The 16091-nt window shown below is 39.5% G+C and overlaps 1 protein-coding gene across 6 annotated transcripts in view; it reads left to right on the top strand.

Moving 5' to 3' along the window:
* The window catches only part of Ubr3 (ubiquitin protein ligase E3 component n-recognin 3), a 156967-nt gene extending 141281 nt beyond the window's left edge, over positions 1-15686 (top strand). For 5 of the 6 annotated variants that reach the window (XM_039104847.2, XM_039104849.2, XM_039104850.2 and 2 more), the window contains 7 exons: positions 664-788; positions 5482-5589; positions 5690-5815; positions 9663-9842; positions 11692-11901; positions 12301-12440; positions 12719-15158. In XM_039104847.2, the coding sequence (XP_038960775.1) occupies positions 664-788; positions 5482-5589; positions 5690-5815; positions 9663-9842; positions 11692-11901; positions 12301-12440; positions 12719-12836 (1007 nt within the window). In that variant the 3' untranslated portion in view covers positions 12837-15158. Of the gene's footprint in view, positions 1-663; positions 789-5481; positions 5590-5689; positions 5816-9662; positions 9843-11691; positions 11902-12300; positions 12441-12718 lie in introns of all 6 variants that reach the window. The other variant, NM_001134550.3, reaches the window with a different exon arrangement.
* Positions 15687-16091: the final 405 nt, after the last annotated feature.

Raw genomic sequence — 16091 nt, forward strand, 5'->3', positions numbered from 1 at the left:
CAGGAAGAGCAGGCTTGAACTTGCAGTTCTTTGCCTCACAGCTCCGAAGTAGCTGGGATCACAGCCCTGCTCTGCCGGGCTCACATGAGAACACCCTTATAGAAGACACTGCCTGACACTGACACATCTCGTAGGGGTGTGCATCATGATAGAGTGCTTTCATAAATTTGATTTGTTGGGAAGTGTGATGGGTGGTTTTGGGTGCCTATTTGATTGAACTATAAGAACTGCCTTGCAGAAATAGTGAGAACCTGTCTCTAGGAGATTAAGGAGGTACAACTTGGTTGTATCTGTGGGCATGTTTCTTGGAGGAGAAACCAGCCATGAATGTCACCAGAATTATCCCACAAGTTTGGTGCCAACGAGAAAAAGGGGAGAAGGGGAAAGTAGCTGAGAGCCAGTCCCAGCATCTGCCCTCTTGTCACCATGGCTTACACCATAACTGAAGTGCTGAGCAAAAGCAACTCTCTCCTCCCTTAAGTTGTTTATGTCAAATATTTGGTCGTACTAGCAATAAGATCAATAGAACAAATACAGTATAATCTCATTAACCACACAAATGCTGGAAAATTACACACACAGGCAGAGGTATAAGCATGTGGGATATTTTTTGGTTCAAAAGATGTGCATTGCAAAGAGCCGGTGCTGTCTTTCTTGTTGCAGAGCACTTCACCTGCATTGTCAAAGTTCTCTTCACCCTGCTCTACACCCAGGCCCTGGCAGCGCTCTCAGTGAAGGGCACTGAAGAGGATCGGTCAGCCTGGAAACACCTTGGAGCTCTTAAAAAGGTAGTCTCTTCCCTGAGTTCTCTGTCGTCAGGGGAGGCCTGTAAGGTGGAGTGGAAGTCAGTTGAGAGTATGTTTTCTGTGTGAACTTTTTTGTTTTGCTTTTGAGGTGCTCAGATTTGCGTGCAAACCACCTGAGTGCTAGATAGGTGCTCTACAGCGAGCTACAGCCTAGCCCAAGAACGGTCGTTAGAGAGACAAAAGAGTTAACAATGGGTTTAATTGGAAATGGAACACTTATGGGGGGAAAAAGAAAGAAAAAGTTAAAAATGTTTTATTGCATGTCCTACTTGGGGTTACTGTTGCTGTGATAAAATAAAATGACCAACTTAGAAAAGAAAGGTTCATTGTATTTGGTTTGCATATCCTGAGTCACAGTAAACTGAAGGCAGCCAAGGTCAGAACTCAAAACCAGAAGGGAACTGGAGGCAGGAGCTGATGCAGAGGCCTTGGAGAGTGCTGCTTACTGTTTGTCCTCAGAGCTTTGCCCAGCTTTTTTTTTTTTTTTTTTAAATAGAACCCAGGACCAACAACCAAAGGTGCCCCACCCTCAATGAACTGGACCCTCCCCCATTAAAAACCAAGGAAATGCCCCACAGACTTGCCTACAGTGCAGTTTTAGGAAATGCCCCACAGACTTGCCTACAGTGCAGTTTTAGGCAGGTATCTCCTCAACTGAGGTTTCCTCTTCTAAGATGACTCTAGTTTTTTGTTTTTTTGTTTTTTTGTTCTTTGTTTTTTTTTTGGATATTTTTTATTTACATTTCAAATGTTATCCCCTTTCCTGGTTATCATCCATAAGCCCCCATCTCCCCTCGCTCTGCTTCTATAAAGGTGTTATCCACCCATCCATCCACCCCTTCCGCCTCCCGCCCTGACATCCCCCTATATTGTGGGATCCAGCCTTGGCAGGACCAAGGGCTTCTCCTCCCACTGGTGCCCAACAAGGCCATCCTCTGCTACATATGCAGCCGGAGCCATGGTCAGTCCATGTGTACTCTTGCATGGTGATTTAGTCCATGGGAGCTCTGGTTGGTTGGCATTGTTGTTCCTATGGGGTTGCAAACCCCTTCAGCTCCTTCAGTTCTTTGACTTTAGCTTTTGTCAAGTTGAGATAAAACTAACCAGGATACTGCAGTTATACACTGTTTTAGATACAGAAAGTATCTCTAAATTTGGCCTTTATCAAATTTAATAGAAGAGAAGTTATTTTTAAAATGCACGATTTCAAATTGTATCTCTTGGTCCAAAAGAGCTAAATCCACCTGTAAGTGCATGAAATGTGCTGACTGTCCTTCACTGTTCTGCCAGTTCACTCCCAAATCACAATCATATGCCCAGAAATTTAACACAGCATATCAGAGTGCATTGTGCCTTGAGGTGGGATATCAGCCAGTCGCCTATCAAACTGAAGTTAGTTAGTGTGCCAGTCTGCCTTTGAAGACAGATGTTACATCTTTAGACAAAGAATGGAAAACTGTCTGAGCCTCAGCCTTCTTAAAGGTAAACTGCAGATCCAGACTGTATGACTTCTTAGGGATTTGCTAGCATTCCTAGCAAAGGAAGGCGGAGGCAGAGGGATTGTAAGCTCAAACTGGGTTGGAGCCTGCTTCATATAAGGAGCCTGGGGCTCCCTGGAGTACATGGGACGGTCTCAAAACAAACACTTCAAAATACTTGTTGTTGTTTGTTTAAAGTAGGATCATAGTATCTGAAATATGCTCTAAGGACATGACCCCTGTCCCAAAGTTCACAAAGCAGTGCTTAGACAAAAGCTTTGAACCTACGCTGATAGACCTTGTGCATCACTGAATGTTTTTCAAAAGTGTGTGTGTGTGTGTGCGTGTGTGTGTGTGTGTGTGTGTGTGTGTGTACACTTATGCATATGGGTAACTAAAGAGGACAGAAGAACATGCCAGATTCCCTAGAGCTAGAGTTACTGGCGGTTGTGAGATACCCTCTGTGTATGCTGGGAACTGAGTTCAGAGTAGCAAGAGCCCATAACCACTGAGCGTCCCTTCTGTCCTGTGCCTGTGGATTCTGATGCCATTCTTTGTTTATCCATTGGCTTTTGCTACCTCTTCCCTAGTTTGTCAGTTCTTGATTTCAGAGTCTATGCTCTCATTAGTTTTATCCTAAGCTTCATTGAGTCCACTCTGTATTAGCCAAAAATTGCCTGTATCTGTGTATACATAAAATAAAGTTTCTCATCCCACACCACTCCCAGAAAAGGCACTGGGAAGATGGTTAGAGCCTGAGGGTCAGCACGTCTACAGGAAGATTGTCATTGTCTGTAGATGATAGGGAAGCTGCATGTAGAAAACTGCAACAATATGGTTGGTCACCTAAATAAGACCTGCACAGTGACATCCAGTTGACATGCCAATGTGGGGGTGAGGAGTCTCCCACAGCCTCCTCCTAAGATGAAGAGTTAGAGTCTGTTAGTGGCTGTTGAGAAGGAAAGAACAGTCTTCTCCAGGGACAAGCCCTCTGACAGGTCATCTAATCTCAAGTGTACAGCATAAATACATACACATAGGAGCAAGACTAAGTGGACCCAGAAATTATTCATTCTCTATTCTCTCTCTCTCTCTCTCTCTCTCTCTCTCTCTCTCTCTCTCTCTCTCACGCACGCACACACACACACACACACACATACACACACACACACACACACACACACACCACTAATAGTTAAAGAAGAGGTTATAAATTTGAGAACAAGTAAGGGGTACAAGGAAAAATAGATAAGGAGGAGGGAGTGGAATTATGTAAGTACAGTACTTGTGTGAAATCCTCAAAAGTTCCAGCACTGCTTTAGTAAGAAAGAGTTGACAATGTAAACCGTAATTATTACGTCAAGCCAGCTTTCTATCGTGATGCACAGCTTTCTGAATGTGACAGTGTATTTGATATGCATTTGATAATAGGTTTAAAACTTATTGTCAGGATGAGTGGTGGTGCTGCACACATTTAATCCCACCACTTGGGAGGTAGAGGCAGAGGATCTCTTGAGTTCAAGATCTACAAGGTCAACAAAGTGAGTTCCAGGATAGCCAGGACTACACAGAGAAACTCTGACTTGAAAAACCAAAAAGCCAAAAAGAAAAAAAAAATCAAAAACTTTATTCTCACTAGTAACTTATTTCAGTGATCTGAGCATAATGTTACTCTTTAAAACTTTCCTTTTGTAATATTCTAGAAATACTTAATTCTAAAGAGTAGACTACACTTTGGAAGCTGGCTGGTGTTCTCATCTTATTGACTCACATGTAGCCAATCCATGAAGTGATTTGATTCAAACAGATTTTAATAACATTTTACTATTCTGATAGTTATCAAGGTATTGATTTGTGTAAATTATGTGAAATGTATAGTGGTCATATTTAGGAAATATTTATTCTGTTAATTGGGCAAGAATAAGGCAATTCACACTAAAAAGAGCAGTTGTGAATTAGAAGTATTTTTGTAGTTTAGAATTAGAACACAATATACATGACTGGGCATAATAGAAAGCAGAAGAAAAAATTTTAAATAAAGGATTTTTTTTTTTTAAATGCCCAGGTGGCTTGTTTATTGCTGCAGGCCCTCTCTCTCTCTCCTTTTTTTTTTTTTTCCCGGAGCCGGGGACCGAACCCAGGGCCTTGCGGTTGCTAGGCAAGCGCTCTACCACTGAGCTAAATCCCCAACCCCTAAATAAAGGATTATTTAAAAAAAGTAAAAAAGCATGTTCAGTCAGTTTCCAAAGCCAGAAGCTCCAAAATTATCAAGATAAATTCCATTCATTAGCTAGAAGACAGTTGTTGCTAGAGTTCCGTTATGAAGAAGAATTTGTGAAAACTAGAAAGCATAGCAGACATTTTGGAGTTGGAAGTCTGCCGGGGAAAGAATAGAGCAACATGGATGAAACACTGAGGGTAAAAGAACAAGCATCATCAAGTAACGGATCTGTGGTCCAGCGAGGGATGCTGTCAGTGTTAGGATGGTGCCGCAGATGGGGCTCAGTGGTGGAGCGCTTGTCTAGCATGCCTAAGCTCTGGATTTGGTTGCTGGAGGGAAACACTTGACAGAGATGGTAAGAAGGTGGTTGATGAGAGGAGACAGTACGTAGTGTATGCATTTATGAATGCAAAATAATTTAAAATTTAATTAATAAACATAACAGTAAGAGTTCAGGACAAACCTGGTATTTATTCAATTATTCTTTATATTTTAAAAGTATAGTTAATGAGTACAATGACATCATAGAAAAATATTTCTTCTGATTTATATATATATTATTATAATTCAGATTGAAAACATTTTTCATGTGGTTCAAATTTGTTGTATTTGTTGCCTGTGAAGTATTTTTGAGTCAATGCTCCCTAGGTCAGGCAACTCCTTAGGATAAGTTCTCAGCAGTAGAAGGTGTGTGTGTACAATTATACATAAAAGTATATGGTAATATAATATGTAGTCTACAAATAAATATATATATACTACATTCTGTCTGTTAAAGATATAACTAGAATAATTTTAACCACCTACTCAGTTTTATTCTGATTCCAAAGTTAACCTGGATTTAGAGGTAATGAAATTCATGTGTTTGAGATATAATTCAATTACAGTTTTACTACATAAGGGTATTATTTCCAGGGAATTTCCTTTTGTAATTTCTCAGTACCCCATGTAAAACTAATATTTTAATTTTTCCCAGGATACATGTGATGCAGAGAAGTCTTACGAAGTATTGTTGGGCTTTGTCATAAGTGAGCTGTCTAAAGGGAAGTTATATTGTGAAGAAGGCGCTCAGGAGTGTACCATGGTATGTCTGTTAACTTGGATCTTATTGCCTCGAAGAGTGAACGTTTGAAAAGCTGCGTCTGTTGCAGCACGAATTCCTCCATTTTTCTTTTTTACTTTAGGTCAGTCCTATTGCTTGGTCTCCTGAGTCCATGGAAAGATACATACAGGATTTCTGCTTACCTTTCCTCAGGATCAGCAGCCTTCTTCAGCACCACCTCTTTGGGGAAGATTTACCCAGTTGCCAGGTATAATGTGGCCTTGTTGTTACAGTAGGCTGATTTCCAGATTGTACTTCTGCATAGTAGACCACTTTTGTCTCTTAATATGCAGAGCGTGTTATGAAGATAAGCCAGTTTACCCCAAAACACTAGATAATCCCAAATACTAACTCTCTTATGTTACTAGCAACCACTTTTTTTTTTTTTCTGATAACATTGCTAATTTGGGATGGTTGAGCAGTTTTAGATTAGGTTCGTTAGATGCAGGCCAAATGCTTGAGTAAGAATGATGTTCATTCTGAAAGTACTTTATCCCTGGCATTTCATGCTTTTAATACTCGTTTAAAAGGTGCATTGCTCAGAAGAGTAACCGTTAGACCACATTACTGAATTACTGCAGGTTTAATCTAGTCTATAGAGCTGGGGGTCAAAAGAACAGGCAAGAGAGGAATAGGGCAGGAGACTAAAGGTAAGTGAGCCCAATGTACGTGTTAACTTGGTCCTGACTTGAGCTGCCAGCTCAAGGAATTTGATATAGAAATCAGAACTCACCATATTTATGGCCTTTAGACTTATATCAGACTAAAATAGCATTTCTGTTCTTCTGTCTTGAGTAATTGAATGTGATGTTAAGTAGTTAGATAGTTTGGCTTTTATCAAATTCCCCAAGGTTACCTATGTATTTGTTACCATTAGCATCTGTTTAGAGTTACATGATGTCGTCAAATTTAAAACATTTAACCATAAAATACTTCTTTCTTCTTCTTTCCCTCCTTTTTTTTTCCTTCTTTCTTTCTTTCTTTCTTTCTTTCTTTTTTTGAGTTCTTTGGCTTTTTAAAAAAAAATCTTAATTTTATAGATAGCTTGTTTTCTGATATGCAGAACATTTTTAAACATGAAGATTGCCCAAGGGGAAAGTCAGCTTTTCCCTTTATTTGTTGAGCTTTGTATGCACAGCAGGCTACTCACTGGGTTGTTTCTGTGCTTGCTCCCTATACTTCACTTCCATTTGTTTTATTAGCAGGTAGCTCCCCCTCTAACTTGGAAGGTCCCTGGAGGCAGATGCTCTGGATTTGGCCATTGAAAGTTGGCATGGCATTTGTGTCACTATCAGTGAATTCTAGAGCAACAGATGTGTATGTAGACCGAGATAAACATGTACAATTAGGCATAGTTTGAAAGAGTCAGAAAGAGGGTAAAGCCAGTACTCTATTGCTAAACCCCCTCTCCAGCCTCACAAGTAATTGAAAAAATATACTTAAGCAATGAACAAGTTTAACAAAGTTTCAGTACATAAAAATATGTATTAAGATTAATTTTATTTCTACACTTTGCAAATAATTAATTAAAAATGAATATAAGCCAGGTGTGGTGGTGCCTGCCATCAGTTTAAGCTATCAGGGGCAGGGGACAGGCAGATCTCTGAGTTCTTGGTCAGGTTGTTCTACAAAGTGAATTCCAGACCAGTCAAGGATACATAGACTCTGTCTCAAGATAAATAGATATAACTAAGTATAAATAAAAATGAAGTTAGGTAGTAATTGATCACCACAGACGATATAAAGCTATCCTAGAGTTAGAGTGTGCCAGTGGGTCTAAGCAGGTGTGGTTGCAATATAGTGACAAAGGACCTGCATCCAACATACGTCAGCAATCTTAAAATTCAGTGATAAAATGTAAAAGAATGAACAAAAATATTAGACACTTTGTGAAAAGAATATATATGAATGGCCAACAGGAAAAGTGTTCAGTGCATTGCTTCTTCAAAAAGCACAAGCAAGCGCTTGCCTAGCAAGCGCAAGGCCCTGGGTTCGGTCCCCAGCTCCGGAAAAAAAAAAAAAAAAAAAAAAAGCACAAGCGAATACAGGCGATGGCATCCAGTTACCGCCGTTAAGTCAAGTATTGCTGGAGACTTGAAAGTCAGATTGTCATAACTGCCGTTAGAGACACCCAACGGGACGCTCAGTTTGGAAAAGACCTCTTAGTTTCTTTTAAGAATTAGCCATGTGCTTGATTTACAGCTCAGCAATCAGCAATTCTTTTTGTAGATGTACAACAAAATAAATGAAGGTATCTATCTATATGAAGACTAAATAAATATTTAAAATAGCCTGATTCATGCTAGTGAAGATTGGTTCGGACATCTAGGAATACACAAATGAAATTTAGTATGTCTGTATTGTACACTGAGCTATTAAAAGAGTAGCTGGTTGTAATGGCATATACTGGTGGGATATGCCAAAAGGTAGTGGCAGGAGGATCATGCATCCCAGGCCAGCCTGGGCTACCCCTTGCCAGATGAGTGACTCACACCTTTAACCCTACTACTTGGAAGACATAGACATGCAGATATTTGTGAAGTCAAGGTCAGCCTGCTCTACCTAGTGAGTTCTTGGCCAGCCAGGGCTGCATAGTGAGACCCTGTCTCCAGGAACAATGTAGAAAGCTGATATGCACAATGTATGAATCTGAAAATTGTTTTAAGTAAAATATCAGATACAAAAGTCTGTAGAGTATGGTTCCATTTATATGAAAAAATTAAAGTCAAAACTGTGATAGTAGAAAGAATATCAGTGGTTGCTGGTTGTCAAGAGTGTGGACACACACATACACACACACACACACACACACTCACACTCACATTCTATGCTGGAGTTGGAACATTTTCAAAGTATGGAAGGGTTGGTTTCTTTTTGAGTGGAATAGGAATTGATCCAGCAAACAAGGAAAAGAGATCTATGAGCCTCCAATATAGTCTTGATTAAATAGAGTCTGAAAGATGTATATTTGTGTTTATAAGACTAACAAACACTTTTAAAAGAAATCTTAAAGGGCTGGTAGTGTGGCTCAGTTGAAGAATTCTTGCCTATCGTGCACAGAACCTTGTGTTTAGTCCCAGTTCTTGGGAGGTAGAGGCAAGAAGACCAAAATTTAAGGTCATAGCTATTTAGGAGATGTGAGATGAACCTGGGTATATGAGGTATTGTCTCAGAAAATAAAATGTTGAAGTCAGTGTGGTTTAGAGAGTCCAGGCCAGCCATGGTGACATAATAGGAGCCTATCTCAAAAAGGGGGAGAAAAACAAACAAATGAATATAATTTATTCATTCTAATTTCTCTAATTCTTTTGTTAGTGAAGAGAGTTTCAGATTGGGACCGATCATTCTATAAATTTTAAAAAAGCACACCACACACCACCATCACCAATACCACCACCACCACCACCACCACCACCACCACCACCACCAGCCCACTTAAAATGTTTTTTTTTTTTGTTTCATATGTATTGAGAGCCCAAAAAAATCATTTAGCTCTTTCTGTGAATTTTATGACTTTGTTGTTTTCCGTGTACACTAGCAGGCGCTCCATCACAGCCCTGTTTATCTTTTGGGCTGGAGACCAGATGCAGAGCCTTCAAGCACCGGGCCCCTCAACCCAGCGCTCGGTTACTAAGACACGGTCTCGTTGTTTATACTCCATGCTGCCTTCAGAGTCTTTCTACAAACTTGAACTTTGATATTCCTAGAGTACAGGGCTGCCCACCACACAGAGATCAATCTGTATGCTTCTGAAACCCAAAATAGCTCTTCTGTCGTCTGAAGTGCTTTTATAGAGTGGCTAATGCCGGTAAACTATTCATCAGGTGTGTATGTGACAGCTGTGTAAGAGAAGCAGATGTTGAACCATGTAGGAGTTACATTTTAGAGATAAGTATTTGGAGGATGCTTGGATAAAGGGAAAAAGGAGACTCCTCTCCTTCTGTTACCTGTGCTCCCTTCACTTGTGGTCAGCGGCCTTGGTTTCCCACTGGCCCAAAGTCATTGGTGAGTATCACAGTTAAAATATCTTGAGAATTCTGTTTCATGTCTTAAAGGAAGAAGAGGAATTTTCAGTCCTTGCCAGCTGCCTGGGACTTCTGCCAACTTTTTACCAAACAGATCACCCATTCATCAGTGCCTCGTGTCTGGACTGGCCAGTTGCAGCATTTGACATTATAACTCAGTGGTGTTTTGAGATAAGATCATTTACAGAGAGGCATGCAGAACAAGGGAAGGTATGTAGAAAGAGTGGGGACAATGTGCTTCGAGGGAGGTGACCAATGGAAGAAGTCAAATTTAGGTCATTGGTGACAGCAGGTTTTAAACTGATAAAGTTGAAATAATATTTGAGTTATAAGTAGTAAAAAAAAAAGCAGAAATATTTGACTTAAAAAGTGTATTAGTTGTTACTTTTAGCTTAAGTTTTAATTAATGATTTTAATTAAATCATTTAAGCATCCGTTATAGTATCGTTGGAAAATAAAAAAAATTAAAGTTAATAAATAATATTCTTAATTGTAGAGCTGTCTCCTGTTTAAATGTATTTGATATGAAAACTAAAAGATTATATCTGTAACACTTAAATGTGGGTTTGTGCTGCCAGCTTGGTTGGTAAAGGGTTGTGGTGACCAATGACTGAGAGTGGAGGCAGGCAGCAGGCTAGTGCCTTGCCATGATTCTGTACAGCCTTCATACAATGGGAACCTTATTTCACAGGGTCCTCTGTTGACCTTTTAGTAGACAAGGTAAGACGATACATCCCCAGGTTGTTCAGAGGTGAAGAGAGTCCAGACTACTTTTCTGATTGTAGAAGTCAGAAAGTAACTATTGCAAGAGTCATTTGAGAGGAACACATAGCCTTGGTGACTTCTGATCTCAGATGATATCATTGCATGTTCTAGTTCTTGTGGAACATGTTCTTGCTGTGTCTAATTGACTGGGTCCCCACTTGGCGGTCAAGAGACATCACCATCTTGTTTGTGTTTCCATTGTTGTTATACCATGAATCTGCCACCTTGCTCTATTTGACACAAATATGTGTAAGTGTACTGCAGCCATTAAGGTGTATGTGAGCTTGCCTACTGCTGCTGCTTCTGTCCCTAGCAGCAGCACTGTCTTCTGTGCAGTTCATTGCTTTTTAGGCCTTGCCTCTTCCAGCGGAATTGTCTGCTAGCCAGTCTTCTTTTCAGCCCAACCTCTCCATCTCTGCTGCTGCACCTCTCTATAAGCATTGCTGTAGTTATGGACAGGAGTCAGCCCAGAGCCTCGTGTGATGAGCTCTGAATCCCCAAGTGTCACAGAGCTTAGCTTCTTTTTATCACATTTGTTTCTTTAATGTAATGAAGACTTCACAAAACAAAAATTCTTATTTTTCTTGTAATTCCCCAATTCATAGAAAGTGTTTCATAGAAATTAGTTAGCTAATAAATATATGGAATTATAGTGTGAATGGAGTAATATCTAGAAAAACATCACCAGTACCTTTTTACAACTGCAAATAGCAAATAGAACTTGCCCTGCAGGAAGTGTTAGCTTGGAGTTCCCATACCTAGACAGGAAGTTTATTCAAAGAGTTTCAGGCCTTTAGCACTTACGGATACAAATGATCTTGATAGCCTGAGGTATATGAACATAGCATATTCTAGGAGGGAGGGAGAATTCGTGTAAAGCATTAAAATAGGAATAATGACTTATGGCTCTGACTTGTGCTAAGGAGAAGGTGAAGAATCATATATATTACAGGTCAGGATCTGGTGTCGGGAAGTGTTTGATATTTTGCATGTTTAGAGATTTATTTTCATGCATGTTCAGGGATACTTTTTTCTTTCTTAAAATAATAAATGTGTTTTAGTGTGCTTATTCTATAAAGTTTTACATCTGCTATAATTGAGATCTATATGGAAATAAAGAATAATAATTGCTAATGGGCTGTTTTCGTCAAATGGAAAAAGAAATATTTTTAATAAATAACTCACATTCTTGAAAGCCAATTTTTCATCCTAAAATAAAATCATTTTAAAATTTGAATATATAATTTTGGTATCCTGTTTATGTAGGGCTGATGACTACTTTTGGATGTTTTAGGCTTTGCTAATCCAAGAGTCAAGATGGAAATTACCACACCTGTTACAGCTGCCCGAGAATTACAACACTATTTTTCAGTACTACCACAGAAAAACCTGCAGTGTCTGCACCAAGGTTCCTAAAGACCCAGCTGTTTGTCTTGTGTGTGGCGCCTTCGTCTGCCTGAAAGGCCTGTGCTGCAAGCAGCAGAGCTACTGTGAATGTGTGCTGGTAAGCAGGTGGCACAGGCTCGGCCGGGCAGCAGGTCTTGGGGAATGTGGCACAGTGAAACTCTGAGCTCGCCGGTCTGTGAGTTATAGCACAGTGAGAGTTTGGTAAAACTCAGACTGTGTTTAAGAAGTAACACCCTTCTTAAGTACAGTTCCAGTTCTTCTTTCTGTCGCCCACTTTCTACCCTGGGAAGCAGTCTTCATTGATCACTGAGGGTGGCACTAGCCTTGGAGCTTGATGGGCTGTTAGTTGCTTCCTACACTATGCTTCCCTAAACTCTTCCTAAGGTATTAGTCAGCTGGTGGGGCTGGAGTTACAGGTTTAAAGAGAGAAAGTTCTATTTTAACATTAAACAGTTCTATGTTACTAATGACTACATTGTTACATTACTCTTTTTAGCATTCTCAGAATTGTGGTGCCGGAACAGGGATTTTCCTTTTAATCAATGCGTCAGTGATTATCATCATCCGAGGCCACCGCTTCTGCCTCTGGGGCTCTGTCTATCTGGATGCTCATGGAGAAGAGGACCGGGACCTCAGGTTAGCCCTGCCTGATGTGTCAAGTGTTTTCCTGAAGCTTCAGCAGTAGAAACCAGTGTGCCACACCCGGTTTTGCAATTATAACTTAAAACATTACAAAGTATGGCAATCATTAATTTAATTAGTTATTTCTAGCTTTGAGATATTTTTCCTATCCAAAATACAGGACACATAAAATGAGATTATAATGTCATCTTTGCCATAGAGTGCTAAAGAAGCATGCATGGGTAAGCTGTGGGCCTTAGGACTTAATGCTGTGTGTTTCCTTTGTGTTGCAGGCGGGGCAAGCCTCTCTACATCTGCGAGGAGCGGTACCGAGTTCTCGAGCAGCAGTGGGTTTCCCACACTTTTGACCACATCAATAAAAGATGGGGTCCACATTACAATGGGCTGTGACACACACCTCAGCATCGCACATATTATCATTTTCACTGAGATTGACTTTCATCAACTATAAGCTTTAATTTAATTTGGGGGATTGATGTCTTTGCTGAGAGATAAAAAGTAAACATCCATTATGAAGCCTTCCCAAAGTTAGGTGCTTGGCAACCACATCAATGGTCTGATATTCTTCTAAAGGATCTCAGCAACAGTAACTTAGATCATCCTGCAGTGGTCACTTTTAAGTGCACAATTAATAAAAAGCACAACTTGTCCACAGAAATCATTCAGAAATGATTTTCCCTGCAATGCCCTTAGCGGTTGTTCACTGACAGAGAGGATGTGATTTATTTGAGGTTTTACTGCTCTTTTTGTGTTTTTATTTGCATCTGCTAAACACAATGCATCATTTCCTTTGTCATCCTTGTGTTGATTTGAGATTTTTGCTGTATGTAATTAGAAACAAATGTAAAACATGATTTATGTGAAATATTGTATAGTAAAACTTGGTCTAATAGTAGAACTTTAAATTTTTTTCTTATTGTGAGGAATCTGTTAAAAGTTTAAGGCTTTGCTGAAAACTTAATTCATTCTCAGGAATTTCATAAATGCTTTCCCCGGGTAAATAATTTAACTAGCTGTAAAATATAGTGCAGTGTAGTGCAGCGCACAAGGCGGGGCAAGGTGTATGTGTGGTCGGGGGGTCCTTAAAAATAAACATTTGTGGGCTGAGGGTGTAGCTCAGTGGCAGAATGCTTACTTGGCTAACATGTATAGAACCCGAGTTTCATCTTAAGCACCACACACGCACACACACAAAATCAACTTGCCATTTCAACTGAATGAATTATTAGAGTTGTTAGTGACGAGCAGATGTTACAATAAAATCAAAGGGTTAAGAACATATACATGGCAGAGTTTTGATTCTGTGCATGCCCACCTTTTATTACCAACCAAGCCTTTATTTATATGATCAGATCGAAAAGCTCATTTGTCCCAACACATGAACTTTAAGTTCTGGAACTCCCCTGACTGACTGAAGAAGCTCATCTGTGTTACAGTCCTGCAGGGTCACAGTTCACGGCTGCTTCTGTGTGCTTTCCTCCGGCAGAAAAGGCTCAGAGGTCTTGACCCTGACAAAGAGCCATGCTTCTGCTTTAGACATGGCTGTGAAGGTCAGCTTGTGTGTGGGGGTTTAATTCAGAATGGGAATGAGTGGGCTCAAATCCTCTGAGTAAGAGGGGAAGAAGAACATATTTTATTGGTACCAGGATTTTTCCAGGTGATTATTTCACCCATAGTACTTACTATCAAGCAATTCCTGGTACTTTTGATTTCCAAGGCTTATTACATAAAATTACATTTTTTACTTGTGAAAGTAAGAAATATTGAATAAGAAAATATCAAAGTAACATCAGACCCATGTTCCAAAATGTTTTGAATTGACACAGCATTACAGAATATGAAATTAACGTAAAACAGTGGCTTTGCATTAAAATACAGGAAACAGAGAAGGACACACACAGATGTCTTCAGAATGTCAGAAGACTGCCTGAGGCATTTTAAGAAAATATGTGGGAATAGCTTGCTATTTTTATATACATTTCCAAATGGTGAGATAACTTTGTTAAGACAAGAATGACTTGTTCAGGTAAATCCCTGTCCTTCCTACACCTGCTCCTTAAAACGCTGTGCTACGAGCTCAGCCTGCTACCTTTTTGCTTTGGTCATTATAAATAGCAGACCATTCGTAAGTGTGGTTGAAGAGCAAATGCTAACTACATCTCTAGTAAATACTGTTACAGGACTCATGAACTTGAGCAATTTTACAGTTTGGAACTCTGATGCTATATATACATGGTATAATGTATTCAGACTTTGATCACTACATATTTAAATGGAATGTTTATGGTGTTGCATATGGATGTGAAGTGAAAATATTAGCCTTAACTTTAAAATTTGGATATTTGATAGTGTTTATTTTGATATTGGTGAATTAGTCACCAGTAAATTTTAAAAAAGCACTTGGTTGAAATTGTACTTGAAAACGTACATGCATGCTGCTAAATTAGAGCCTCCATTTCCCCTAACTTTTATAAGTCCCATTTATAAACCCACTTTTAAAATAACAGGTCCAAGTTAGAGTGATGTGTGTATATTATTCAAAAACATGTACTGGTGTGATCTTGTATGAATGATCATTTAAATACAGTACATTACTGTAGAAGTGAAATCAACCTTTATAATTAAGCAGAAATTACAAAACTAGGAATAATTGACATTGTAAGATATGTTAATAAAACCTACTGTCATTTGCTTTGTGCAAGATCCTTAAAATGTTGAATGTTTATGTTTTCTTTTCCAATGATGTGACACAGGAGAGGGATGGCATAATTAGGACCTGCCTTTCACTGTGCTCTCTTGCTTCCTGCAGGACCAGGTCCTGCTTGTTTTCTGTGGTCTCTTGATCGCACTTTTGCTAAGAGTAAGTGTTTGTGCTGAGAGCAGAAGCATGATGCTGGCCTGGTCCCTGCCTGCTATCTGCTGAGAGTTCCCATCTAGGCCTGGAAACTGCTTCCTAAGGGCATTTGTCTTGAGTGGTCTGTGGTCTTACATGAACTCACCATTCTCTTCAGTGCACCTCTGTCCTGTAGTTCACCAGGTAGTTATAAAAGATGCTGACCATAAGCACTGAAGGGGATGTAACCCAAGACCTTCCATACTGCCTTTGGGATTGTAACTGCTCATTCTCAAATTCCTTTTGTGTGGTTTTTTTTGTTTGTTTTGTTTTATTTTGTTTGTTTTTTTTTGTTTTTTTGAGTTCATGTTTGAAAACAACAAAATAAAGTATCAACAAAAACAAAACCTATGAGACCATAAGAATCGAATCACCAAGATAAATCTTCTGTGATATACCTGATAGTTAACAGCTCGGAGAGGAGATAAATAAAGTGTGGCTCTGCCCTCCTGTTCACGCCAGTGCTTTAACAGGCCTTATAACTGACTGATTGTAGTAAGTACTTGTTAATTCAACAGCGATGAGCAGCATGATTGTAAGGTGTCTCCTAAATACTGAATAGACATTATTCGCAACACTTTATAGAACTCCCAATCAGGAATGAATTGAAGGACGTAATGAGGTCATATGATTTAAAGAACAGATTTTAAAAAATATGCTTGTGTGTTTGTGTGATAAAGGCTAAAGATTGTGTGTGTGTGTGTGTGTGTGTGTGTGTGTGTGTGTGTGTGGTGTATATGTGATTGAGGGTG

This window comes from Rattus norvegicus, chromosome 3 (assembly GCF_036323735.1).
Source record: "Rattus norvegicus strain BN/NHsdMcwi chromosome 3, GRCr8, whole genome shotgun sequence".
Lineage (NCBI taxonomy): Eukaryota > Metazoa > Chordata > Mammalia > Rodentia > Muridae > Rattus > Rattus norvegicus.